This window comes from Tinamus guttatus, unplaced genomic scaffold (genome assembly GCF_059628265.1).
Source record: "Tinamus guttatus ecotype Peru unplaced genomic scaffold, ASM5962826v1 Tinamus_guttatus_pri_ptg000213l, whole genome shotgun sequence".
NCBI classification, from domain to species: domain Eukaryota; kingdom Metazoa; phylum Chordata; class Aves; order Tinamiformes; family Tinamidae; genus Tinamus; species Tinamus guttatus.
In genome coordinates, this window is record NW_028288747.1 from 7,900,401 (window position 1) to 7,926,468 (window position 26,068).

At 42.0% G+C, this 26,068-nt stretch overlaps 1 protein-coding gene across 3 annotated transcripts in view; it reads left to right on the top strand.

Moving 5' to 3' along the window:
* DLC1 (DLC1 Rho GTPase activating protein) overlaps positions 1-24,906 on the top strand; it is a 305,895-nt gene extending 280,989 nt beyond the window's left edge. For all 3 annotated transcript variants that reach the window (XM_088524683.1, XM_088524684.1, XM_010220565.2), the window contains 13 exons: positions 2,578-2,649; positions 5,002-5,083; positions 10,239-10,302; positions 13,136-14,562; positions 15,695-15,871; positions 17,773-17,932; positions 18,171-18,369; positions 20,462-20,675; positions 21,059-21,173; positions 22,376-22,597; positions 23,265-23,482; positions 23,668-23,841; positions 24,315-24,906. In XM_088524683.1, coding sequence (XP_088380809.1) covers positions 2,578-2,649; positions 5,002-5,083; positions 10,239-10,302; positions 13,136-14,562; positions 15,695-15,871; positions 17,773-17,932; positions 18,171-18,369; positions 20,462-20,675; positions 21,059-21,173; positions 22,376-22,597; positions 23,265-23,482; positions 23,668-23,841; positions 24,315-24,435 — 3,245 coding nt within the window. In that variant the 3' untranslated portion in view covers positions 24,436-24,906. The remainder of the gene's footprint in view (positions 1-2,577; positions 2,650-5,001; positions 5,084-10,238; positions 10,303-13,135; positions 14,563-15,694; positions 15,872-17,772; positions 17,933-18,170; positions 18,370-20,461; positions 20,676-21,058; positions 21,174-22,375; positions 22,598-23,264; positions 23,483-23,667; positions 23,842-24,314) is intronic.
* Positions 24,907-26,068: the final 1,162 nt, after the last annotated feature.

Here is a 26,068-nt window from a genome sequence, read left to right on the forward strand (position 1 = left end):
CCCAGATGCCGTTGTTTCGGGTGACAGGGATGTGCACGTGCTATCTATGTCTGCTTGCGAGGGCATCCAAGGCTGCTGGGAAGCCAAGAGTTGGAGGGCCGAGGCTCCCACGCTGGCAGAAAAGCTGCTGTTTGGGCAGCAAAGCCGCTAGTGTGGGAATAAGATTTCTCTTCTCAGACAGCCTGAATGTTTTACCTGTTTCTGCTATTTTAGTTTATTCTCAAAGGCAGATTACAGTTAGCTTGTGGAAGGGAGATTTTACCTGTCCAAGCTTTAGCGCTCTAAGTCTCCATTTCTTATTTCAGGAAGGCTGATGGGTGGGCTGAGGTTACTGTGTTGACTGTCAGCAAATTAATACTGCTTTTAAGTGCTTGGTGCTGTCTGAAATCCATCCCTGGGCATTGCATAAACTAAATGATTAGCAAGTACATTGGTGTTTTATGATTCTTTGCAACTCTCGTGGGCAGCCAGAAGTGACAGCTATTGCCCCATCTAAAGATCCAAACCGTTTCTTGGGGGATTCTCAAAGGGATTGTGAAAGGCAAGTACAATTCAAAAATCCCAAAGGTGCCTCATATCTCTATGACTATAAAATATGACCTTTACATACCTTGCACGTATATTTTCAGAAAAGATATCCACAGTTTCTACTGGGAACCTTAAAACTGCCTGATAAATGTATATTTATAGTTTTATAGCTCTAGAAACATTTTATAGGTCATATACCTGGGGTGCTCTGTAAAGGACCTGTGGACAAACATTTAATGCCATTTAAGAGCCATGTGGTAGGTGGGAATCTGACACTTCTGTCCATTACACTGTGAGCATCTAGCTGCTTTTTTCAGAAAACAAATACTGGTTATTGGGAATCACTTCTTCAGTTTGCAGTCATAATCTGTAAAATACTATAAATTTTTATTGCAAGCATCCTTAAAAATTAATTGCAGAATGTTTAGTATAATGTTTTCATTACATCTGACATAGTAATATTCTGTTGTTTGTTCTTCTGTTAATAGTACAACTTTAAGATATATTTTATATTCTTTTTTTACCTTGTTATCTTTCCCATATACTTCCAGAATCTACCAAAATTAAAATCCATTTTTAAGCATAACTTTACAATTCCTTGCATTGAAGAATGCTTTTTCTTAATGAGTAGCTAAGTAAATATGCCTGTACGTGCTTGCTCTCATGTGGTCCCATAACCCAAAGCTGAAGCAAACACAGGTTGCACAAATGCCTGCTTGTCGGCTGCAGCGAGAGTGGGTTTCGAGCTGTTTATTTATCTGGAATGCTGTGCTTTGCCTCACCTTAAGCCCTTGATTTGGATATGTATCTTAGCAAAGCAGTTTGGCAAAGCACAAATATTCTAACCCTCCTGTAGCTAATTGGAAAATTAGGGGAGGACTGCTGTCGTTTTGGAGACCCTGAAAGATATTTGCTGTTGAATCTGATTTTAGCTGTGTGCATATACCTCTCTGGGAATATTTCATAACGTGGCAAAATCCAGAGGTATTTTACTTATGTTGAGTTGGCTGCTCGCTGCTCTATAGGCAGTAGCCTGTGTTCTGAGCGATCGTATTAAACTCATTGCACGCAGCTTCTGCAGCAAGGAGCAACAGTATCCTGGCCAAGTAGGTGGCAAAATCGTCTAGTCAGTTGTACATAATTAAGCTTTTCTTTTCTGCTCCATCAAGGAGAGTGAATATAATCAAAGCTGAATGAACTTTAAGAGTTTCTGATTGCTCACTGTCTGATCTAAGTAGGATGCTAAATAATTCACAGTTGCACTTTCTTGAATGAGCAATTTAATCCCTGTCGGTTTCCTGAGCATTTAGAGAATACCGCAAATACCTTTTACATTTTTCCAACTTGCAATCTGATAAGATAACATTTTTTTTCTGCTTGTATTGGGAGATAATTTATGAGTAGTTATTCACAAGCTAATATAAACCATGCTCAGAATGTTACCTTTCTTTTAGTGTCATGTAGGTATATGGGAATTGCTTAATTTTGCAGCATGTGAGTTTCCTGTGATACCCCAAGGAACCCATAAATGCCTTGAAGACCTCCAGTGTAGCCCAGTTCTCACCGGGTAGTAACTGTGCACTCGAGTGAGCTGCAATACAGCGTGTTGGTTGTCCTTAGGCTTGGGTCCAGGCGTACTGTCTGCAAGATGTTAAAGCACAGAGTATTATAAGCCCTACTGGGGATTTCTGACAAGATAAAATAGTTGTGCCGAGAGGTTTAATGAGGAGATGCTGCTCATGCTCGTGGTAGCCGTGGATGCTCTAGTGCTAACAAAACCTGCGCAGAATGATTCATAAGTCTCGCCGTCTTCATCTGTGTCTTTATTAAAGCTATTAAAATTATAGGTGTTTGATAAAACACAGCTGGCATTCCCCAATCTGGATTAAGTTTGGTAGTGAAAAGAAAAGCAAGCAAACCTGTGTTTCAGCTGGAAGCAGCAAAATATTTCTCTGCTCTTTTGATAGCAGGAGTAAAAGAAGTGGTAGAAAAGAAGTTCTTGTTTTGCAGCTCACTAACCCGCGGTGCCTTGTTCCTGTTCCCTTCCAGAAATCGAGGCCAAGGAAGCTTGCGACTGGCTGCGGGCCGCAGGATTCCCACAGTACGCCCAGCTTTATGAAGGTAGGCGCCCCACACGTGAGCGTTTGGTAGCATCCCTATGGAACAAACATGCCTATCTGCAGCTATGGCACTCGGAAGCCCTCCTGCAGTTTTACGTTTGTTCCAGGTTTCTGGTTTAGTGTGAATGTTCCGAATTTCTTACAACTTGAATCATGTGTTAGCAACATTGTACTTTCCCTGTAGTTTAAAAACAAATGAGTTATATTTTCTTGCATATAACTATCCATAGCTGGATAGTTGTCATCCTCAGGGTCCTTTTTTAATATGTGTATTACCTTTTTACTTTTTTTCCTGCCTACTTTAATTATACTTATGTTATAATGTAACTATTAAGCACTCTTCTCTTCCTCTTCGTTTTTATGAAGCAAACTCCAGCTGCTGCTTGTAAGAGTGAGCATAGAAAGTCCATTATTTCCAGTGAGATTACAGCCTACTGGCTGAGCTGACTTTCATGAAAGATGATCTCGTTGAGCTTTGATTTGCAGCTGCATTGGCAATACGAGATGATAATAGCACTTGCAAAAGTAGCACTGTGGAAACTTGTTTCCCTGTTCAGAAATGAGGTTTCATTTTGTTATGTCCTTTTTTCTCCTTTTTGGTACCACAAAAGTGCCAAGGACAGATTTCCTTGGGATGTAGGGTCAGGACTTCCAGTCTTTGTTAAAGCTGGGGGCAAGACCGACAGCTCAGTGTGTGGGTTTGAGGGTTTCATGCTGTGCTGGGGTGTAAGTCTCATGAGAAATCCCTTGATTCAGAAAGCATGTCCTGCCTATACGTGCTCTAAACTTGGCTGAAGTTCTAATTTAGGAGCATGTCCTGCCAAACATCAGAAGGATGGCAGAGGTGAGAGCAAGATCTAGCCTGGCAAGATCTCACTGGCAAGAGAGCTCTCCTCCTATGAAAACAATATCCCACTGTCCTTTTCAAGCCTCTCTGGCAACCACAACAGCAATGTAAATTAAGCATAACAAAAACGGGATTTGTAAAGATTATCAACTTCTGGTCACCCCCTCACTTAAGTCTTCCCATATGTTTTCTTGTGGGCACTTTAAGGTATTAACTTTCTCAGAGGGAAAGCTTCTCACCCAGAGAAAAGCACTGCTGGAAAATGCCAGCAGAATGTGCTCATGCTCTCAGCTTGCAGCTTGAATTTACAGTAGTGAAGGGGTGGCCTATAGGTTGATGAGGCACCATACCAAAGTCCTGAGAAGTCACCTATAGGCAGAGATCCCAGGCAATACTAATTTAAAATAGGTAGATTTCTGTGGATTTTGAGTAATTTCTGCGGACAGAATTGTGCCCTGCTTTGATAATACTACACATTTATATAGAAAAAACAGAATTTCTTGTGTTTCCCAGAGTAAGTCATTATCTGTTTATTCCTCAGGAAAAAATAGGGGAAAAAAAAATGTCGAATCTTCTGTTGGTCTAAAAAGCATAACGTTATCCACTTTACCACCCACAAATTAATATCAGTCCTATTCTTTTCATCATTATAGCTGACTCTTCCCTGTTCCCTGGAGATAAATGTCCTTCATAGGCAGTCACTCAGACCAGGAAAGCTGAGGGCATCTGCAGAGGTTCATGCAGAGCTCGTTCTTCTGCTGCTCTGTGCACTGAACACCCAGTGGCTTTGGTGGGAGTTTTGGCTGTGCAAGGAATGCAGGATCAGGACCTGTCTGACAGTGAGGAATCTGTGGAGGACACTAAATAATAAATATCTGGTTGCTGCTTCAGAGCTATAGTAAATTTTCAGCACTCTGCCCACATTGTTTCCTCCTCCTCACTCTCCCAGTTGTTTATCTAAATAATCTTTTGGGGAAAGGAGGCAGCACGGGCCTCAGCAGCTTGGCTTTCTTTCATTTCAGTCCATATCTCATTAACGTTGTAACAGTGTCAAATGTCTAAATAGCTTGATTAACAGCCAAGGAGTTTTTGTTTTTCATTCTTTTCCAGAGATTTTGGCTTCACTGACCTTTTTCCTTTAATGTGAGATACTAGTACTTTGATGGAGATTGTGTATTTACTTTAAATAAAATGAGCCTGCATCAGTTTGAGCTTCTGATGCAAGAGAGGGGGATCCCATTTGCATCGTTCCTTGTCACATTGTTTCATCTTTACTTTGCTGGGGTCTTTTTCCCATTATGGACATGAACTTTCCATTATCAAAGGTGCGTGACAAAAGCTTTTACATGAAAAGTAAGCATTTTTTCTGGCCTTTGTGATATTATAATGTGTTTATCTTAGAAGTGCCATCTTACTGAGCTGAACTGAGGCAGCTGGTTGTTTTGAAATAATTTGCCACTGGGAATAGGAGTCTTTTTGATTTCTCATCCATCTCTATTCCTGCAGATCTCCTGTTTCCCATTGACATCACTTTAGTCAAGCGGGAGCACGACTTTCTGGACAGAGATGCTATTGAGGCCCTATGCAGGTAGGTAAAGAAAATGGCAAGAGCCTTTGTGCCAAGTATTGTATACTTTTTATTAACATTCTTCATTTGTTTTCACTACTGACTCCCAAACAAGTAAGGCACGTGGACGCAGAACTGTGATGGCTGCAGCACAGGCAGCAAGACTTGCCTGTGTTTTGGGTCCATGTGTTCTTACAGAGCTGGAGCCCCAGCATTGCCTATTAATGTAAAAGCAGTAACGACGGCTCTGTGTGACACTGGTCCATCAGTTACCTTCCCTGGTGTGAGTCCACAATCTCAAGTTGCATAAATACCTTAACTTTTCTTATCTTCTGTGGCCTGGCTGTGAACGCAGTTTGCTGCCTCTGTCCTTTACTATGGCAGTTTTCCAAATTGCCCACAAAATGAATGCTTTTGGATACTACATGTACAATGTCTGCAATTCTAAATGTGAACAGTTCGAGAGAATTACAAACTCCTTCTCATGCCATAACTGCCGTACTTGGACGGAGAAGAGAGGAACTAGAGTTTTAAGTTCTTCAGAAATATTTGCAAGATTTTCAAGCTAAGAAAATAGATTCATCAGCCAGTCTTTGGGAGGGGAAAACTCTCATTAGTGTTAAGCTCAAGGTGTGGTGCAAGGCATCTACTCCATTAGTACTAAAATGTGATGCGTGGGTCTGATGATTTGTGTGCTCCAAGACTTGTGAAGACACTGAACAGAAAGTGTGGTGGTGTGAAAAATGCTGGTTTGCAGAAGAATGGTCTTCCCTTGCCAGGAAAACAAAATACAGTCAAGCCAGCGTATTTTGGATCCATTGCCGCAGAAGTGCTTTTTAACCTGGGATTTTTATTTCTGTTTTTTTTTGACTGAAGTCGTGACAGTTCGGGAGTGGTTTGCATTTTCAGCAAAGAGTTTAATAAGCAGTGTATGCAGCTGATGGTAACAAAGTGGCGAGTGCTCTGTGCTTCCTTCCTGTGCTGAGAATGTGCTTTTCCCTGCAACAGCCGCAGTGCCGTTAGCAGTCCTAATTGTCTTGGTCTAATTAATGCATGACCTATGGCAGGAAAAAATAATTTTGAAACAGACAATAGAAATTACAGCAACAGGGCATTTTTAAGCTTGAAACATTTTGAATTGTATTTTACATCTGAACATATGTAAATTATTTTTCACTGATATTATCAATGTGAGCAGGAAAGCTAATATATAGCTTTAAATATAGCTTATTAACGGGCTGCATTCTGCAAAATTGTGTCAGCAAGTCATCCTGTTCAAGGTTTTCTTAAAAAAAATAACTACAATATGGGTTGAGACTTGGTTTACAGAGGTGGTTTGTTGGACTTGATAACAATAGAAGATAAATGGTTAAAAAAAATCATTATGTGATACATATAAGGCCATGATGGAAATCCTGTTTATTCTCTTTATATGTAACTAGAACACTGCCACACTATCTGAGCAAGAGGTTTCTTAAAACTTCTATATGAGATTTTTTGAATCTTTTACATTGAGGATTTCTCACTCAAGAAATTGACTGTAGCAGATTAACATGACCAGCATTGACTGCTCGTATGATTTGACTTGTAGAGAGCTGGACTTCTTTGCAGGCTAGGACATGCAGCTGGACCCCAGGAGCCAGCATAAAGACTTTGCACTGAATTGAGATAAGAGAGCCTGTGTGTCATCATTACAGGTATAATGGGCTGGAATTTGCCCTGAAATGAGGAATTAAGAATTTAAAACCATTAAGAAAATATTCCAAACTAAAGTTTAGAGCTAGGTCATATGGTGATGCAGATTGGAAATTGTAGTTTAAAAACCTAATGCACTGTTTTGCTAACTTTCCAAGGGTGCAATGGGCAGAGTTTTCTCCTGTTAATGAGAGCAGAACTAATTACTAATGCTTACAGCTGATAATAAGACTGACTGATGTTAAGATTAACTAAGATTTTCTATTACAGGACCATATTTACAGCTTTGCTGAAATTATCTATTCAAGCTTACATTTTTGACAGTGAATGTCTTGTTCAAGCTGCCTTTCTTAAAGGCTGTACCCTTAAGAAAGCTGTGCTGGTCTGTCCATTTTAGAGAAAAAGACTAGGAAAAAATGCATCGTGCGCTCCTGTCTTGAGAGGAGCTCCAGTGCTTCATGCTTTGGGTAATGAAGGAATTTCGTGCAGGGATAAGTGTTGTGTCAGATAACCACCTCTTACCATTTCCATGAAATCCAGGGTAGCATTTCTGTCTTTGAATACAATATTTTCTGTAACCTCTGTAGAAGGTAACTGGAAGTTCTCAAGTGCTCTGTGCACATGAAAATACAAACTTTCTTGTAATTGTAACTTAGGGCTGTACAGGCCAGTGGAGATTTAGGTACTGCTACTGAAAGCTACATATAACTGGATCTATCACTTCAAGAAGGGATGTACAGAGCCAGGTTGAAGGAGAGTGAGAGCCTGGATCAGAGTTCTGCATATGTGGAGCACCAGGAAAAGTGACATCTTCAAGAAGTTACCCGGAGACACTGCAGAACCAAGATCCATTTGGATCTGAAGACCTACAGAGAGAGGTCTGACTCAAAGATGATTATCTCAGTGATGAGCAAGATTGGTCTGCTTGCCCATGGTCATCAGAGAAAGTGGCCAGGATAGGAGTTGTTACAGAAATTAAGACGGAGATAGCAGGGCGGTCTGAGCAGACAGAGCCATCCTGCCCCGTCCTCGTGGATTCCATGTGAAGATGTCGCAGGGACAGGTTGGGGCAGACTGAGACAGAGCTGAAGAATGAGACACAGCTGGAAATTGTCAGTAGAATTTATACTTGTGAATGAATTTATCAAGAGATAAGGTCCAGAGCTAGAAAAGAAAATTGTGGTTCCTTTGCAAGCAACAGTTTGATGAGAAGATCTGCAGAAAATGTGTGCATAAAAGTATTGCAGTACAAACAGAAGGTTAATTAAAGTTGTGTAGGCAACTCTCATCTGTGCAAACTCAGTAATATGTTTTGACGGCTTTTTTGACTATTATACTGTGTTTTTATCATAATAAAGCTCAGTGTAGTATAGCTTAAAGAACTACACATTGATTGACTAGAATTGTCAAGTTAAAGCAAGATATGTGATGCATACAGATGTGTGTGTATACATATGAAAGGAAACTTACAGAGCTAAAGCAATCACTGCAGAGCTTTTAGATTTAAAAGGAAAGTGGTTTTGTAATTAAATCAAGTCAGATGTGTAATAGAGCCTGTATGTGCTGGCTGTTACTGTGTTGCATCCTGCTCATTGGGGTTACCTCATCTTGCCTTTATGTTCGTTTCTGCGAGGTGTGCCCTGGGGATCTTTGCTGCAGTTTTTCTCTAAGGGCCTCTGTGGAAACAGTCTTTCTCTTCCCTTCTTCGCCTATTTCTGGTTTTTAATTTGAGTATGAGAAAAATCTGTGAATTTAATCTCTGTGAAATCAAAGACGGTCTTTATTAGCAGCTAGGCAGGTTAGTTAAGGAAACAGGCTGGAGTCAAAGGTTTCAGCAGTATAAAATACATGAATTATTATACAATGTGGAACTGAAACCGCATTAGTATGTCCTGGTGTTGAGGCTGAGGAGTTGGAAAAGAGAATGTTTTTAAAGCAGAGAAAAGGAAGCAACTTTTAGCCAGTGTGTGGCCTCTTATAACCCAAATAAACAATATCAGTTTTGTTGTGCAGGGTGTACATGGGACGGTCGGTGTTCACCCACACAGCAAGCAGCAGTTCCAAAATGCCACGGGCTTGTGCATGTACCCACCAACTGCAGCCGGAGCGACTGCGCCTACAGGGTTTTTAAATCAGAGCAAACCTAAAAACTGGGAGATCTGGATAGCTTTTCTGCCACTGGCCTACTGTATGACCCATGGCAATTCCTCTTGTTTTTCTTCTGCTGTGTTGTGCCTGGGTCTAATTATAGATCAAACCGTCTTTTTTTTTTTTTTTTTTTTCCTTACTTCACAACTGCAGCAAAAGCACCAGTAGGAGCTTTTCCATTTTCTTTGATGGCCTCAGGATGAAGCCCTGTGTAAATACCATCTGCAACCAATCCCGCGCATGAAAGGCGAGAGGAAAGGGAGGAAGCTGGTAATGCTTCCTGCGCCACATTTTCTAGCTTCAAGTTTCCAGTTTCAGGAATCTGAAGAGACTCATCTGAGGCAACAGAACAAGTCAGCATTTTTTTTTTTTTTTTTAGCTTTTCAGAAATGCCAGTGCAGCCTCCTCTTTATATTTTGTTTGAAGGAAGAATTATGTGAAAATTCTACAACTTCCCTCAGAACGAAGCTGGGCCTCAAGAGCCCCGTTTTGCCGCTGTGGAGTCCGGGCTGCCGGCACGCTGTGCGAAGGGGGCAGCTCTGCAGCTCTGCCCCTGCCTTGGCACGTGGTCATTCCTGCAGCCCTGGCGCTGGAGCTGGCAGGGATTCAGCCCCAAAAAGTGCTCCATGAGCTTTGCTTTGAGCTCAGCTCCTTCCCTCCTGCAGCACAGCCGCCATGCAAGTACTGCACAAGTGCCAGAGCGTTAGGGAGCACGAGGAGCGGGGGCAGGAGAGGGGACAGGGCGGTTTCTTTTGACTCGTTGCTTTTTGCTGCTCTCAGACGGAACCGTAGCCTCCTCGGAGCAGCTTCCACCTGGCGGCTGCCATTCCACAACGGGAGCTTTTCTCCCTTCTGCATCAGTCACAGCCTGTTCCTGCCCTTTGCCTTCCCCCAGCACTAGCATTTATCTAACCACACTTCTCCCGTGCGGTTTTGGGCCGAGCGATATCAGCCCAAACCTTGAAACCATCTTTGGATTGTTCCAGGGTTAGGTATAAAATGAAGCTTGATATTTAAGCATAATTACTTCAGTTAACTGATTACAAGGCTCTTCTCAATCTAGACTAAGTTTCTATTTGCTTCCTTTTCCTTCATTCAGGGAATAGTGAGAAATGGTCATCAGTCCCTCCTTCTGAAGCCAAAATACAGCGGCTTGTAATGGGTTAATAATTAAGAGTAATTAGGGCTCTAACTGCAGCTCTGCTTGTGCCTCTTTGTGTGCAAAGACATGTGGACACAGCCTTCACAAAAGCATTTGAACTGGAATAGCTTGTGTCAAAAGAAAAGAAAAAAAAGAGATTATTCTCTCAATATGGTTTTCTTTGCTTTGCAGGCGCCTAAATACTTTAAACAAATGTGCAGTGATGAAGTTAGAAATTAGTCCCCACAGGAAGAGGGTAAGTGCCTTGAACATGTTCTGTTGCATTAACTGAAAAAAAAAAAAGGTAATTTTTTTATCTGTGGTCGAGGATGATACCTCGAAGCTGTATAGAAGCTACCAAGGACATGAGTCAAAACCCTGTATATGCTTTATTTTGCGTTCTCACTGAATGAAAACTGCAGGGCTTGGCCATGTATAAAAGCTGGTAGCTTGGCTAATGCTTTCATGGGATGCTTGCTTTAAATCTGAAATTCTGTGGCCACCCTCACTGCTGGGCAGTGAGATCAAGTGTTTAGTGCCTCATTACGTGCTCTCAGTCAGGACCATAAAGTGCAGACTGGATGGAGCGGATTCTGACCCGCCAGAACGAGTTGAATATTGAACATCGTCTCGACATAATATTTACTGGTTTGACTCTTTACTATCACATTTGTGTCATTATTGTTATTAGTTAGTAGTATTTTACCATCACATTAGTATTCTCCTTTTATAAGGTAGACAGGATCAGTGGGGCAGTTCTTGATCTGCTAAGGAGAGACAAACTTTACAGGATTGGGCATATTGTTTCCTTGTTTTTTAGTTATAGCTCAAAAATAAGGCAAAAATAATATGAAATACATCAGCTACTTTAAAAAAAAAGTTTACAGTTTTCCAGGGAAGTCAGCAGCAGTTGAAAAGTTTCTTTGCTCTTCACAAATTACTGTGAAGCATGGTGATAAATAATAGAGTATCCAGTATAATTTCAGTAAGGTGATACCAGTAGAAAGCTGAGTCACTGGGGTTTTTTTGCTAGTAAGGTACCATTCAAACATTCAATGGGTGTCTTGAAACTATGTGTGTGTCCTAGAAGGGATCAGTAGCTGATACCATCCCCTGGGATATGACTATTGCAGATAAAGATGACTAAGCGAAGGCAACGCAATGCAGCCCTACCCCTAACAAGAATGCATACAAGTGCTCCAAGGTTGTTTACGAGGAATTAATCCCCCCTTTCCTATCTGTTTGTGGTATGTTGGAAACAGCATCCAAGCTCCAGAAGATAACAGTCTGCAGCAGCGTATATAGGATTTCTCTCAAATAGGTGTAGACCACTGGATTGACATTTATGGCCACCAGAGGATTCACCCATGTTTCTGAACCTTGTTAACATCAGAGTAATGGGTATTGCTATTAGAGACCAGACCAAACTGACCTTCAGCTCCAGACCCCAGACCTTCTGGAGCCTGGATCCTACTTTTTGTTTCAGTCCTTTCTGATTTTCATGCATCACCCATGTTCTGGCAGGATCCAAGATGGGCTGTTCTCTGCAGGTGTTGGCTTCATTAAAGCCAGTATTTAGCTGGTAAAATTTTCTAACGCTAGGAAAACATTGTGCTGACTCAGACATGTACTTCCTTATGTTTGCACTGACTTTGCAAATTAAGATCATTTTACTCATTTATTTTTTCCTAAAATCTTGAAATAAGCAAGCTTAAGTTCTCTGAATCATGGACAGAACCATCATCTTGCAGGAGCTGGGAAACAAGGAAAATGACAGTGGCTCTGTGTCCCAGGAGTACTTGGTCTTAAAAATAAGTATGGAGGTTTACTTATTTTCCTTAGCTGATGAAATCTGCTATAAAAATAGGAAAAGATCAGAATCTAGACTATACATAAATACAATACTTGAAATAAGAACAATTTATTTCTTTTCCAGAATATAAAAGTTTCTCTTCCTGGCATACAGTTACAGTTTGGAGCATGCACATGTGCTTGTTTTTCAGTTAAAGCAATCTAAACAAATTAAGTGAAACTTTGGCACTCTTGGAGCTGAGTGGCAAGTAGTGTTTCCTACTCCGAGCACCGAAGGCTCTTCGGGGTTTTCATGGTGTCGTACTAAGATCTCTCTCCTTGGCTTCATTCTTCCAACCGTGTGCAACTTGAAATTTTCTAGATGAGTGGAAGAGCCAATATGTCAGTTCCAGGATCATTCACTTTCAGGATTTAGATGAAAAGATTGAGACATAAGTGACATACATGTAATTACGCCCTGGGGCATTACTCGTACATCAAACATAATCAGTGGAGATGCTGGTTACAATTCACTTATGTGCTACACTGTCAGGGAGCTTTTGTGGCTCACTATCTGCGAGTGTTAAAATTTGCCTGGAGCAAGGCCGAAGCAGAAACTTCACAGGACATTCTTAAAATGTTAGCTGCTAGCTGGTGGGAGGACGAGTGGACCAGCTAAGAGCCTGGAGGCATCAAATTGTTGCAGCGCAGGAGTTTCTTTTACTGTCTCATTAGTCACAGTTAGGAGACCTTTTAAACTTCCAGAACGGGTAAGGAATTAAGCTACTACGAGTCAGAATGTATGAGAAGCATCTCTTAATTGCAAAGAGGAGTATAAACACAGGGCCACTATCAACAGAGTACAACTTTGGAGAGAGTCCAGAGGGACCCCTAACCCTCACTGACTCCAGTTTAAAATTTTATGCATGCCAGGAATTTCCATTGATCTGAAGGCTATCCACTGTGACCAATTAATTAAAAGTCTGTGGATACTAGGAGTTTCAGAAAAGAGCAATTAAAGCAGATTGTATTGTTTGTTTCTTTTTATGAAGCTTGTATCTTTAGCATTTAGAAACAGTTAACATACATTACCTATCCCATGTTATCTTTTCCTGGGATGGGCTTTATGGCCTAATCTTTCTCTCATGGAATGAAAAAAAAAAAAAAACCTGTTTTCACTTTAAATTTAGTGAGAACAAGACACTTAAATTGTTCTAGAAGGCATTGGGTTTAAATGCAACGGCCTTTGCAATTTTCAACAGTGTGCAGCAGCATTTTCAGCATTCTCTTCCTTGCAGAGTGAAGATTCAGATGAAGATGAACCTTGTGCAATAAGTGGCAAATGGACTTTTCAGAGGGACAGCAAGAGGTGGTCTAGGCTTGAAGAGTTTGATGTGTTCCCTCCCAAAGCAGACTTGAATACCTCCTCCCCAGAAGCTCCTCATCTTATGAATGCAGCAAGCCATGAGAGTGTGTTAACAGACCTCAGTGAACGCCAGGAGGTGGCTTCTATTCTCAGCATGAGTAGCACCAGCAGCCACCAACCAACCCTGCAGAGTGAGGCATCTACCACCAGGACAAATTCCGTTGTGAGCGTTTGTTCTTCGAACAATTTCATAGCAAATGATGACTCATTCAGCAGCCTGCCCTCACCCAGGGAGCTGAACAGCTTCAGCTTTGGTGTGAAAGCCAGTGAGAAGAACCCCAAGTCCAAAACAAAGAGCCTGCTCAAGAGAATGGAGAGCCTCAAAATCAAGAGCTCTCACCATGGCAAAAGCAAGGCTCCTTCTAAGCTTGGTCTTATTATTAGTGGGCCCATCCTGCAAGAGGGGATGGATGAAGACAAACTGAAACAGCTTAACTGTGTGGAGATTTCTGCCCTCAATGGCAATCACATTAACCTCCCCATGGTACGAAAAAGGAGCGTCTCCAACTCCACGCAGACCAGCAGCAGCAGTAGTCAGTCTGAAACGAGCAGTGCTGTCAGCACACCCAGTCCTGTCACACGAACACGCAGCCTCAGTGCCTACAATAAAAGGGTGGGCATGTACCTGGAAGGCTTCGACCCCTTCAACCAGTCAACGTTCAGCGACGTCATGGAGCAGAACTTTAAGAACAGAGGAAGCTTTGCAGAAGACACTGTGTTTTTTATCCCTGAAGATCATAAGCCTGGCACCTTTCCCAAGGCGCTCTCTAATGGCAACCTCTCTCCAACAGAAAGCAGCGCTTCTGTGAATTGGAGGACAGGGAGTTTCCATGGGCATGGCCACCTTGCCCTCCGGAGGGAGAACAGCGGAGACAGCTCCAAAGAGCTGGGCATGGGGAAAAGGCGCAACTCCTCCAGCTCCGTGAGCAGCCGCCTCAGTATTTACGACAACGTGCCGGGCTCGATTCTGTATTCCAGCACAAGTGATCTAGCTGACCTCGAAAATGAAGACATATTTCCAGAACTAGACGACATCCTGTACCACGTCAAAGGGATGCAGAGAATAGTGAACCAGTGGTCAGAAAAGTTCTCAGATGAAGGGGACTCTGACTCAGCACTAGATTCAGTTTCCCCGTGTCCTTCCTCTCCAAAGCAGATCCATCTTGACGTAGATAATGATCGAACAACGCCAAGTGACCTTGACAGTACAGGAAATTCCCTGAACGAAACCGAAGAGCCCTCAGGGGTGCAACACCGAAGGGACTCTGGGGTGGGCGCCTCACTGACGCGGTCCAGCAGGTGAGTTCACAAGCCCTCAGCCCACAAATTTGGTCATGCACAGATCAGGCAAGGTCCCCTCTGGCCTGAAGGACTCCAACTGCACCAAGATCAGTTAAGGTCTTGGTGCAGTAGATGCTGTGGCAATTCAAGCACACACATGCTGTTCCCATTACTTTGAAAAACAATTCTGGCCAGCAAAAGATTTAGATTTTTTTTTACAATATTTGTGATTCTCACTCAGTATAGCTGTATGTGTTCAGCTTGAGTTGTCACTGACAAACAGTCAACTCAGTGAGTCAGTTGTAGGAGCAGTATTAGGGCAGTTTTGAGGGATGGTAGTTCTTCAGATTGAAATAGTGTGTGGTGTGTGGGAGGGAAAGGGACCTACAGCAGGTTTATTCTGTTTTCAAACTGGCTAAGAGAGCTAATGTAAGTGTCGTCTGTTTTGTGTCAGTATGTAGGAAAAGCCTTGTCTTTAGACTGTTTCAAAATATGGCACTTTGCAGTAGCAGGCAATTTCTTAACAACATGGTAGGGCATTCAGTCCGTGGGGAAAATGAAGCTTGTTTACTTTCTCTTCATTACAGTAGCACAGTGGGGGTTTGGGAGAGCTCCAGCGGCCTCCCAGTTTGTGTTGGGAGTTGCACCATGGGCTGGATGCAAATTTTGTATTGTGATTAAAACAAGCATTTGGATTCTTTCTAGCTTTGTTTCCATTTTCCTTTAAAACTGGCACAACTCATTTTGGGCCTGGCTTCTGTTGTCATTTAGTTGCCTACAGCTGCTTATATAAACTTAATGGGGCTTTTGGAGATGCTTAACCCCCATTTGGTGTGTCTTAAGATTTTGGGCCCTTTTTTCCTTACGGAGTTTGTTGATTCTGACTGCGTTAGGAGTGAAAGGGGTTCTGAAAACCGTGGCTGGAGCACTCCGAGGGTGTCTGGTAGTGCAAGACCACGTTGTTAACACGCTCAGAGTGCGGCTGCACGTGCTGCACGGCCCCTGGTGAGTCAGAGGCTCTTAACACCTGGTGCCTCTGAAACCTCAGAAGATAACGGCTGCTTAGCAGGACATTTGGGTTAGTGCTGCACATATCTTGCAAAGACCCTTCAGTGAGCAGCCCCTGCTCTGTTCCCTGTCTCCTCTGCAGGCATAAGCTGCGGTGGCACAGCTTCCAGAGCTCCCACCGGCCCAGCCTCAGCTCAGCGTCGCTGCAGATCAACTGCCAGTCGGTGGCACAGATGAACCTGCTGCAGAAGTACTCTCTCCTGAAGTTAACTGCCCTCCTGGAGAAGTATACGCCTTCCAATAAGCACGGCTTCAGCTGGTAAGGGTTCAGAGCCATGTGCATACAGGCTATTTACACAAGCACACAGTTTTGCAAGGCCTAAACAAGTTTTGGGAGCATGCATCTAATTCCTCCATTCCTCTTCTTTCCATATTTGCACTTCTTCCTCTTGCCATGTGCTGACAGTGGTTTGCGGTTTCCTGAGACAGTGCTAAAATCACTAGCCCTTTGCCTAAGTGTAATACTATTAGGGTTGGGAAATATGTTTCTAGGGGGCGTGGGAGGGAATGAAGCAATGAAGTACAGGCCAACTTTCTGTGCAGGAAGATGTCTGCTTTCCGTAGCAAAAAAGGAATATATAAAAAGAGGCAATTAGTGAGCAGTAGCAAAAACATTAACTGATCTTAAGATGCTTGCTTTTCTTTGATTGTTCTTAAATATTTTCATTAGTTTCCCTATATGATTATGTCATTAAATAGTGCAAGTTTCCTTTAGTTCTGGTAGTTATCTGACAACTATCTCCTCTTTTTAATCAAGTTAATTTGTAGTGAAAATAAGTGGGGAGTGGGGAAAGGCAGGTTGGGAGAATCATGAAATTCTCTGTAGCCAGCAATTTCTGTTGTAGACAGGTGTTTGTAAACCAGGTTGGATGTTTTGTGTCAGATGAATGAAACAGAAAGCTCTTCTATTATTTTATCTGCAGTGCAGCCTATGTAGCCTTCAGGATGCAAAAGACGCAATAAAATTTTTCTTCTCCCCACCACACACCAGCCTCCTCCCTTCCCCAGGAGTCACAGAGAGTATTTAACTCCAGCATCAAAGTACCTCCTGTTCAAAGGCTGTTATTATGTCAGCCTTTCTAAATACAGAAGTTGTTTGTTCTGAAAGACAGAAATAAGTATTGACCGGTTATCCCTGCATGCTTTGGATTCTCAGTGGAGATCGCAATGTGTTTTTTTCACATTCCATTGGCATGTTTTTTGACAAAGCAAGTATTATTCATACATATATCAATGATGCCCTAAACTTAACTACATGGCAATACAAATTGGTTCTGTTTTTCTATATAGCAGATTAGTCAGCCATAAATCTAAGGGAGTGTTTGTATAGCTGTACTGTATATAGAAATGATAAATGGGTCTCCCTGTTTTCCAGTGCTACTGTGTCCTATTAGCTGTTGTACAGTACGTTAACTTCTATTTAGGAAAATGTTCTCAATATTTTCGCATATTACGGTATTTTTTCCCTTATGAAACCAACGCTCTTGGGGAGCTAGGAGTAAATCATTCTTTTGTATCTAGTAACTTTTTCCTTGGAGTCAAAAGCAAATGGAAAGGCCTCTCATTGAAACTGGAGTAGGAGGTGGAGTTAATGACAGTAACTGGTTGATGAGGAGGGGCGTCTCTCAAAGGGGTTGTTTATAAAGCTGATGTTTTCAGCTGACAAACTCAAATGTATTACACCAGTTTCCTGCTGTTCTGCACACGGGTGGGTGGTGGACCCACTTTGAGGACTTTGCAGAACAAGTAGTTGACATACAAAAGCTTATTGTTCAAATGCCCATCTTTCCTGAAACCTAAAGAAGCAGTGTTATAAGGGGTCATCGACCGCAGGATTTATTTTGACTCTTTTGCAATTCAGTCTGGCCCCTGCAGTTTTACCCTCTAGCTTTTATCCTGCTAATACTGATGGAGTAGCACCATATTAATACTCACAGGCATCTCACCTCCCTGAATGTTGAGCCTATCTCTTAGCAGAACTCTGGTTTGTGTCCTTCTTTCCTCCCTGCCAGCCCCAAATGAATTAGCCAGTTCATTATCTCAACACTTTTCATATTATTCAGTGTATGAAAGTTGTTTCACTTATTTTTACCAACTTTTTGAGCTATTGGAAATACATGAGATAGAGGTTTAACTTTGGTGTTCCCTTGGCTTAAACAGGGCAGTTCCAAAATTCATGAAAAGGATAAAAGTGCCAGATTATAAAGACAGAAACGTATTTGGAGTGCCCCTGCAAGTCAATGTTCAGCGCACGGGGCAGCCCCTGCCCCAGAGCATTCAGCAAGCGATGAGGTACCTCCGCAACCACTGCCTGGACCAGGTGGGTTTGTCTGTACTACATGCACTCGCTGTCCAAAACCCTACATTCCATTAATTTTTATTGTTTCTGGGTCAGGCTGTAAAAGCAGAGTCAAAACAGAACAAAACAAGTAATTAATTGAAGTAAAACTTTCCATGAAATTAGAACCTGTGAATAGAAGCTAAAGAATGCACTGACATTTCAGACTTGCTAGACTCGATGTGAATGTATTTAATTTTCCATATACAAATATGTTTAGGTTGGACTGTTCAGGAAGTCTGGAGTCAAATCAAGAATTCAGGCTCTGCGTCAAATGAATGAGAATTCAACAGACAGTGTTAACTATGAAGGCCAGTCTGCTTACGATGTAGCAGACATGTTAAAGCAGTTCTTCCGTGACCTTCCGGAGCCTCTCATGACCAACAAACTCTCTGAGACCTTCTTACAGATCTACCAATGTAAGTACTAAGATTTCTAAGGCTAGGCAGCAAGTTGGCACTTGTGTAGCTAGTATTCCTCCTCTGGGCACTATACGTGTTGTACTTAATATGATTTGTCACCAAATGCCACCATCTTCTTTGTTTTTCTCTAGTATCCATTATGATTTAGGCTGCATCATGGGGCTGATTTTTTTTTTTTTTTGGTAGATCTGCTTACGGAATGATAGAGTTCAAGTTCTTCAATTTTCACCCTTCTCTGTAGTTTGGGAACAAATATAGAACTTCTATCACTCTAAAATTTCCTCTCCTTTCTGAGCATGCTTGATATTACAGCTTGAAAATAAACCACATCTGATGTGGCTAGGTGGAGGATTTAAGCAAACACTGCATAAACAGAGTTTGGGGCTTTCGAGGGGTTTATAAATCCACTCTCCAATTGATGAGACTTTTTTTTTTTGAGAGTGGGACTGCCAAAAAACTTCCTTTTTTTTTTGTATTTCATATTTTTTCATCCTTCACCAGAAATTCACTCACTGTATAAAATGGATAAAGATAGATTAATATTTTGCTGATCAGAACTCCTAGATCTTTGGAAATCCTCAGGGAGGTCCAAGCTGATATACTGTAGGCACCTTCTGGCTCCGTGGTTTCCCTCCCTGACATTGCCCTGGCTCCTTTCCCGTGGTAGCCCAGCTCCAGCAGAGCTTCCTGCCGTGTCTTGTGCCTTCCTTGGGAGATGGCACTAAGGCTTTATATCATCCAGGACCTTTCTTCAGAGTTCCGTAGGTGACAGCTTACAATGAAGATGTATGCACTGCTATTTCAGTGCATGCTTTTTTGTTGTTGTTTTTTTTTCGGATTCCCAAGAAGGTTTATGGAAAAAATGAATCAGGGAATCAGGCCCCCCATACATATTCTTTGCGTATTACATGGCAATTCTTTCTGACTTTAGTACCCAAAGCAGTTTGACGTGGTATTGCAGAAGTCTCTCTTCCTTTCTTTTCACCAGCAATAAGTCTAAGAAATTTCCAGAGGTGGTGGGACAGTGTTAGCTGCTGCATAGAGAATCTTCAAGCAACTGTATCGTTGCTAACCTGCAAAGGGCAAAATCTCCCTCCTTTTTGAAGAGGAGTGCCTGCATACATATTGGAATTGTCTGTACATGACTTAAACATGCTTTGAGCTGATTGAGAGGAGAGTGGGGAAAATAGTGAATTTGGGGGTAAAACTGCGTTCTAAACTCATTTGCCAGCCTTACTAAGTTACTGAAGCAAATATAAATTAAATATCTGGTTAGTAACACATGTATAGGAGTCATGCAGCAGTTTTCTGTGAGGTTAATGATGGTATAAATGCTGCAGGACTCAGACTCCTCATGTTTTCTTCAGAGAGGGCTTGCTGGAAATCCCATATTATAAGAAGCAGATCTGGTCTGGGTTATTTCATTATTTGTTCCCTTTGAGTTTGGGGGGGAGGACCTTTATATAAAGACACACGTCAAATTTTTCCAATGGATGTTTGTTGTTAGTAACCAAGGAGCTGTTTAATGGTATGGGGCTTCACATCATTGACTTTCTTTTTCCACCGCGTGACTTTGAATGATCTGCTCAATAAAGCAACCTCTGTTTGGTAAAGCACTTTCTGGGTATTTTATGACATCATTGTTGAAAAGGTTTGTTGGCCAATTTATTTAATTGATTCACCTATTCTAAAATGCGCTAATGTTTTAAAATTCTTTGAAAGCCAAGGAATTTGAGCTAGAGTCTAAATTGGCTGGACTGTGTTTGCTTGTTCGCTGCCCGAGTCCAGGCTTCTGTCATTTTAGTGCATCCGCAGGAGCACGGAGCTGCTGAAAGTAATCTAAAATTAACTCTGGCCTAGGCACAGCTCCTTCTTGCTTGACTTTCTTGTGAGGCAGGAAATAACTGAGGGTAGTTAAACTAGTGGGTTAAAAAAATTCCTTCATGTTTCCTACGAATGGTATGCATCCTGAAGGAAATCACTTCAAACTCGAGTCAAATATTTGAAGCTGGAGTTTGCTTTGGGATGTATTCATGCTGTGTGTGTGGAAAATCAACGGGCTGATGAGAGAATTACTAATATTATGCAGATGTGCCAAAGGACCAGCGTCTCCAGGCTATCAAGGCTGCCATTATGCTTTTACCCGATGAGAACAGGGAAGTCCTTCAGATTCTTCTCTATTTCCTGAGCGATGTCACAGCTGCAGTGAAGGAAAACCAGATGACACCAACCAACCTGGCTGTGTGCTTAGCACCTTCCCTCTTCCACTTAAACACTCTCAAAAGAGAGAACTCTTCCCCAAGGTAGGTCTCCTTGCAGCTGTAGCCCCGCTAGCATCGCCGTGTCATGCAGCGGTGACACGGTGACTTCCCTCCTATCAGCCCTGCTGCTTTCGGTCACTGTGAACACCTCAGAAGATAGTGGGCTTAGAATGCTTGTTCGATCCCACTTTTGTATTGTTTTGCTTTTACAGATTTATTAAAATACAAATGAGTTCACAGAAGGGGATAAACAGAGGGATTCCAAAGAAAAGTTTAGTCAATAACACCATGCCGAGATTCTGTCCCAAGCAGCACTGCTCTAAATCACCAGCAGATTTTGGAATCCTACTGTTTTCTCCCCAAACAGCTTTCTTGTTCTTTATTAAATAACTGGATATGTGTGTGTCTTTTTCTCCTCTGTGAAGGGTGATGCAAAGGAAACCAAGCCTGGGAAAGCCTGATCAGAAAGATTTAAATGAAAATTTGGCTGCAACCCAAGGGCTGGCTCATATGATTGCCGAATGCAAGAAGCTCTTTCAGGTAAAACATCTATCTGCAAAACTAATGGGTGGAATATTGGCCAACGTGGTTTAGATCTGCTAATGGAAAGCCAGGAGCGTCCCTTTAACTTAGGGAAGTATGTGATAAATAGATTTGTTTTTTTTTTGAAGTCTGCATCCTGCCGTGGGTGCATATGTGAATGAGAAGTGATACCGGGAGAAAGGAAAATTGGTGACACTGGTACTCAGAAGTCGTGAGACAATTGTCCTGGGGTTTGGGGCTTTTTAGGACATCCAAGCTGCATCAGAAACATACTTTCAAACCTTTCTTCTGCAGCCATGGGGATCTGTGAATTTCAGTTTTAATTACAAAGCAAGACACTATTTCTAGGAAATGCAGTGGGTTTTTTTATATTTAAATTCCAGGAGTTAGCCAGGCTAGGCCACAAAAGCATCCTGGAACTTGACACTATCAGACTGTAGGTTGAAAAGTCTGTAACAACTAACGAATGCTCCCTAACGAGTGCCTGGGATGGAGAACCAGGCAAGTCTGAGTCCTGGTTTTCCTCACTGTCATCAAATCTTTTCGGAACCCGCAACTAAAGACGTTCCGTCTCTCTTCTCACAACTGGCAGCTGACCCCTGCTTCACTCAGTCTGCAAGATAAGCTGCAATGCAGACATCAATCCAAGCTGTGCAGCTCGGGAGGGATGCTGCTTAGAACAGATCAGAATGAAGGCACGCCATAGCTGAGAGACTGCTGCAATGAATATGCATGAGCAGGTCAAGTCAGGGTCACACACACACAAATTTAATTTCCATTGAGTGCTTCACCTGACAAATACATCCTTTTAAAAATGGTTCATATGTAGCTAATACATAGATGAATTACATACCCATGTGAATTGTAATTCACATATATACATATGTGAATATATATGTGAATTACATGCACATACATACCATAAACCTCTCCAGGCATCTACTTTTCTGGCACTGAGTGTTCCTACTGACAACTTTGTATCCCAGAGTGAAGGGAGTAGGCAGGGAGCATCTGTGAACAAGAGACTACTTCAATCTCAAGTGCACGGCTGATGTTTAAAAAGAAAAACGCAGGAATAGTTGAATGTTAAAGAGCTGCATGCGCCTTGTGGCCTACAGAGCCAGCATGCCCCTAGGCAAAGCTCTGTGGTTTGGAGAGAGGGAGTTGCAAGAGGGTAACTTCATCCTTGTCACCCCCAGATCCCTGAGGAAATGAGCAGAGGTCGGAACTCGTACACAGAGCAAGACCTGCGGCCCCTCAGCCTGGAGGAGCTCAGGGGCAGCAGCAGCAGCACGGAGCCCTCCGACTACCACTGCTACCTCCAGGACTGCATGGATGACTTGCTCAAAGAGATGAAGGAGAAATTTAAAGGCTGGCTCAGCTGTTCCACCTCAGAACAAGCAGATCTGGCCTACAAGAAGGTATGTACCCTATGTTGTACTGCACAGCTCTGTTTCCTAGCCCGTCTTAGACCATCTACGATGTAGAATATTGCAGAAGGTTCAGCGCATATCCTTATTTTGCAGAAACTTAAGGAAGAAACCAATTAATCTTTTGACAGGATATAGTTGCACTTCATCTGAAACAACATGTCTTTTAGCAGCAGTCACCTAATGTGTAGTGAAATGTGTTTATCCAGCCCAATACTGTTCGATGTGTTGCATTTACTTCCTTCGCTCACTTGGGGCAAAGCCTTGACAGGCAGAATGAAGCCTCCAGGCACTTTCCCTACACTGCAGGCAGTAGGAAACAAGTAGCTTCAACAGCTTGGAAGCTAGCACAGGGAGAACTGTTTCAGCAGGATTTAAGTTAATATGTCAAAAAGTAATGTTGGAAAATGAGGATATTTTCTGCTAGGATTATGATTGAATAATGCTCATACTGGGAAAGATGACTGTAACTTAAGAATCATTTGGAAGTCAGCATGCAGATGCCTTCAGGCAAAACAACCTCAGTGTGAACGTATGACAGTCTTAGCACAATGTAATTCCTTTTGTAATTTGTGTTTCTCCAACACTGAAATAGAAGGGAGAAGAAAGTGTAAGCAACAGTGAAACTGAGGACTGCGTGCTGATTTTTTTTCCTCAGGTGTGCGAAGGTCCCCCGCTCCGGTTATGGAAAACTACAATTGAAATCCCTGCTACACCAGAGGAAGTTTTAAATCGTGTACTTAAGGAGCAGCATCTTTGGGATGAAGATCTTATAGATTCTAAAGTGATTGAAACTTTGGATAGCCAGACAGATATATACCAATACGTCCAGAACAGCATGGCACCTCAGCCAGCCAGAGACTTTGTAGTCTTAAGGTAAATTGCTCATATACAATTCTCTTAATGTCACCCACACACTAACCTTGCCTATAGAATTATGTAGTAAAGGATGATATATAAATACACATCTTTTTATGTTTAATTATAAGCTTATTAGATGTTTGAGTCACTGTTTACTGAGGACAAATCCACTTTTTTGTTGATTTGTTTTTTCTCTGTAGAACCTGGAGGACAAACTTCCCCAAAGGAGCTTGTGTTCTCTTGGCAACCTCAGTGGATTATGACCACGCTCCAGTGGCAGGTGTCAGAGTCAATGTCCTGTTGTCTAGGTATCTGATTGAGCCCTGCGGGTCAGGAAAATCTAAACTTACCTACATGTGCAGAATTGATTTAAGGTATGGGCTTCTACTTCTTGGGTGGTAACCTCTTATGTCCTTTTCTGGGGGTAATTTCTCCTATGTAGCTTTTCCTGAAGCCAGTGCAAAATGCAAACAGTCCAACCGCTTTACTTAGCCAGTGATACGTGTGTTTCTCAAATGCATATGCAGAAGACTGGGATGTCACGTGTGTCAGTGCACATTTCAGAGCAGGGTCTGTTTGTTGCTTTGCATTAGGAGCCCGCACTATGCGCTCTGTTTTTCACAAAACATCGGTGTCACTTCTTCTTGTGTCTTGTTATGGCCTGTTGTGGTCTGTGGCAGAGAGAAGAGCAAGTCTGAATATCAGTAAGGCTGCGTCAAGTGACAAGTACTAATCAGATTTCCCAGAGAGACATCTAATGAGCTAGCTAGCTCTTTGATTCTGACTAAGGAAAAATGTTCAATGTTACCAGTATCTGTTTGACATTTCCCTTTTCTCCTTGCACCAGGGGCCACATGCCAGACTGGTACACCAAGTCCTTTGGACACTTGTGCGCGTCTGAAGTAGTTAAGATACGAGACTCGTTCAGCCACCAGAGTCTTGACAGCAAAGAAGCAAAATCCAGGTGACTACCGAAGAGGAAGAGCTGCGCGCTCCGCACCTCAGCACCGTCCATTACCCGAAACTGAGCATCACCCGCTGCGGCCCGGCCTGGTCTACGGCCTGCTGGGCTTCCATGAAGGGATGACAGCATGAGAACCTGACTGTGAGCATTGCTATAGGACTGTGGCCATACCGTACACTTTAAAGCTGCTTCCTGTCTGTGTAAGGTCTATAGTGTAGGCCTCGACTGGAATACGTAGAAGGACTGTGCAAAAAGGTGTTGTACTATTAGATGGTGTGAATTGCTTCTGAGAAGCAAAAATCTTTAAATGAAAATATATTATGAAATATGGTGAAGGCTCATCATTCCCATGTGAAATATTTAGCTTTATGTACATACCCATGTCATTTTATTTGTAATGCGTTGAGGGACTGATGTATCCACTGGAATAGTTGGTACTCTTCAATGTGTTCTCACTGAGATAAGCAGAGAAAGGTTTGCACAGATTGAAGTGTGAATGAGTGTGTTAATGGTTGAAAGGATAGCAGAAGTCGAGCTTGAAACGTGTCTGGTACACTGATAGGCAACCAGAGTGGATTTTAGCATATTGGTTACAGTTCAACCTCCGATTTGATGCCCCGTGGACCAGAAGGTAGCCATCCTTCCCATTCCCAGTTCTAAACTTGCCTCAGCTAGAACACTGTTAAAATCTCCATGTGGCTGTTATAATAATAGACTTGCTCAGATTGATTACTGTTCGCTCCTTATCCAGACCATCTTTTTTTAGGAGTGATTAGTGCAATTCTATAGCAATTTTAAATAAATATGCTTTTAAGCAACATAGCAGCTTAGAACTGAAATGCCTTTGCAATGGTCAAGAGAGCCAGTAATGTCAATTGTTATATTTCCTAATAATATTTGTTGCATTGACTCCTACCTGCATTAACTATATGTGTTTTAATGAACTTTCATATATTTACTATATTCTAATAGTTGAAGAGGAAAAGGTAAACAGTGGAGTTCTTGGCAGAACTCCTACAGAAGCAGAAGGAGTAAGGTGACAAGGAAGATTCATAACAGTTCTCTCTCTCTCTCCTTGGCTTGTTTTTTTTTTTTTTTTTTTTTTTTTTTTTTTAAGTTACATGTTAACAAGAGCAGAACCAGAGTATGAGCAATGTGGAGGGCTTGCTTTGGGGGCAGAGGGCAGGATTATGTCTTGTGTGTGGTTTTTGGAGGGGTTTTTTTTGTTGTTTTTCTTTTGTTTGTTTGTTTGAACCTTTTGGGATATACTCCACCCCGGACCATCTTATTGTATGAACTGTAGGGAATCCTGAGGTCCTCTGGAAAGGCATCTTTCTGTAGGTTTTACTGTAAAGATAGGGATTTGCTTTAGAGGTGCAGTATTAAGTGATAAATGTATTTCGTGGCTAAGGTATGAATGAGTTGCAAGATGGGAATTTGACTGAGACTTTGTTACCATTGTCAGTATTATTTTAAGCTTTTTGATGAAGTTTTGTTTTTTTGGGTTTTTTTTTTTTTTTTTTTAATTATGGCAAATAATGTAGTACTTCCAGTAACAGTGTTCCTCATGGGTAGGAAAATCTTGTATATTCTTCTACATCAAACACTTTTGAATTTGTAAAATTGTATGTTGTACA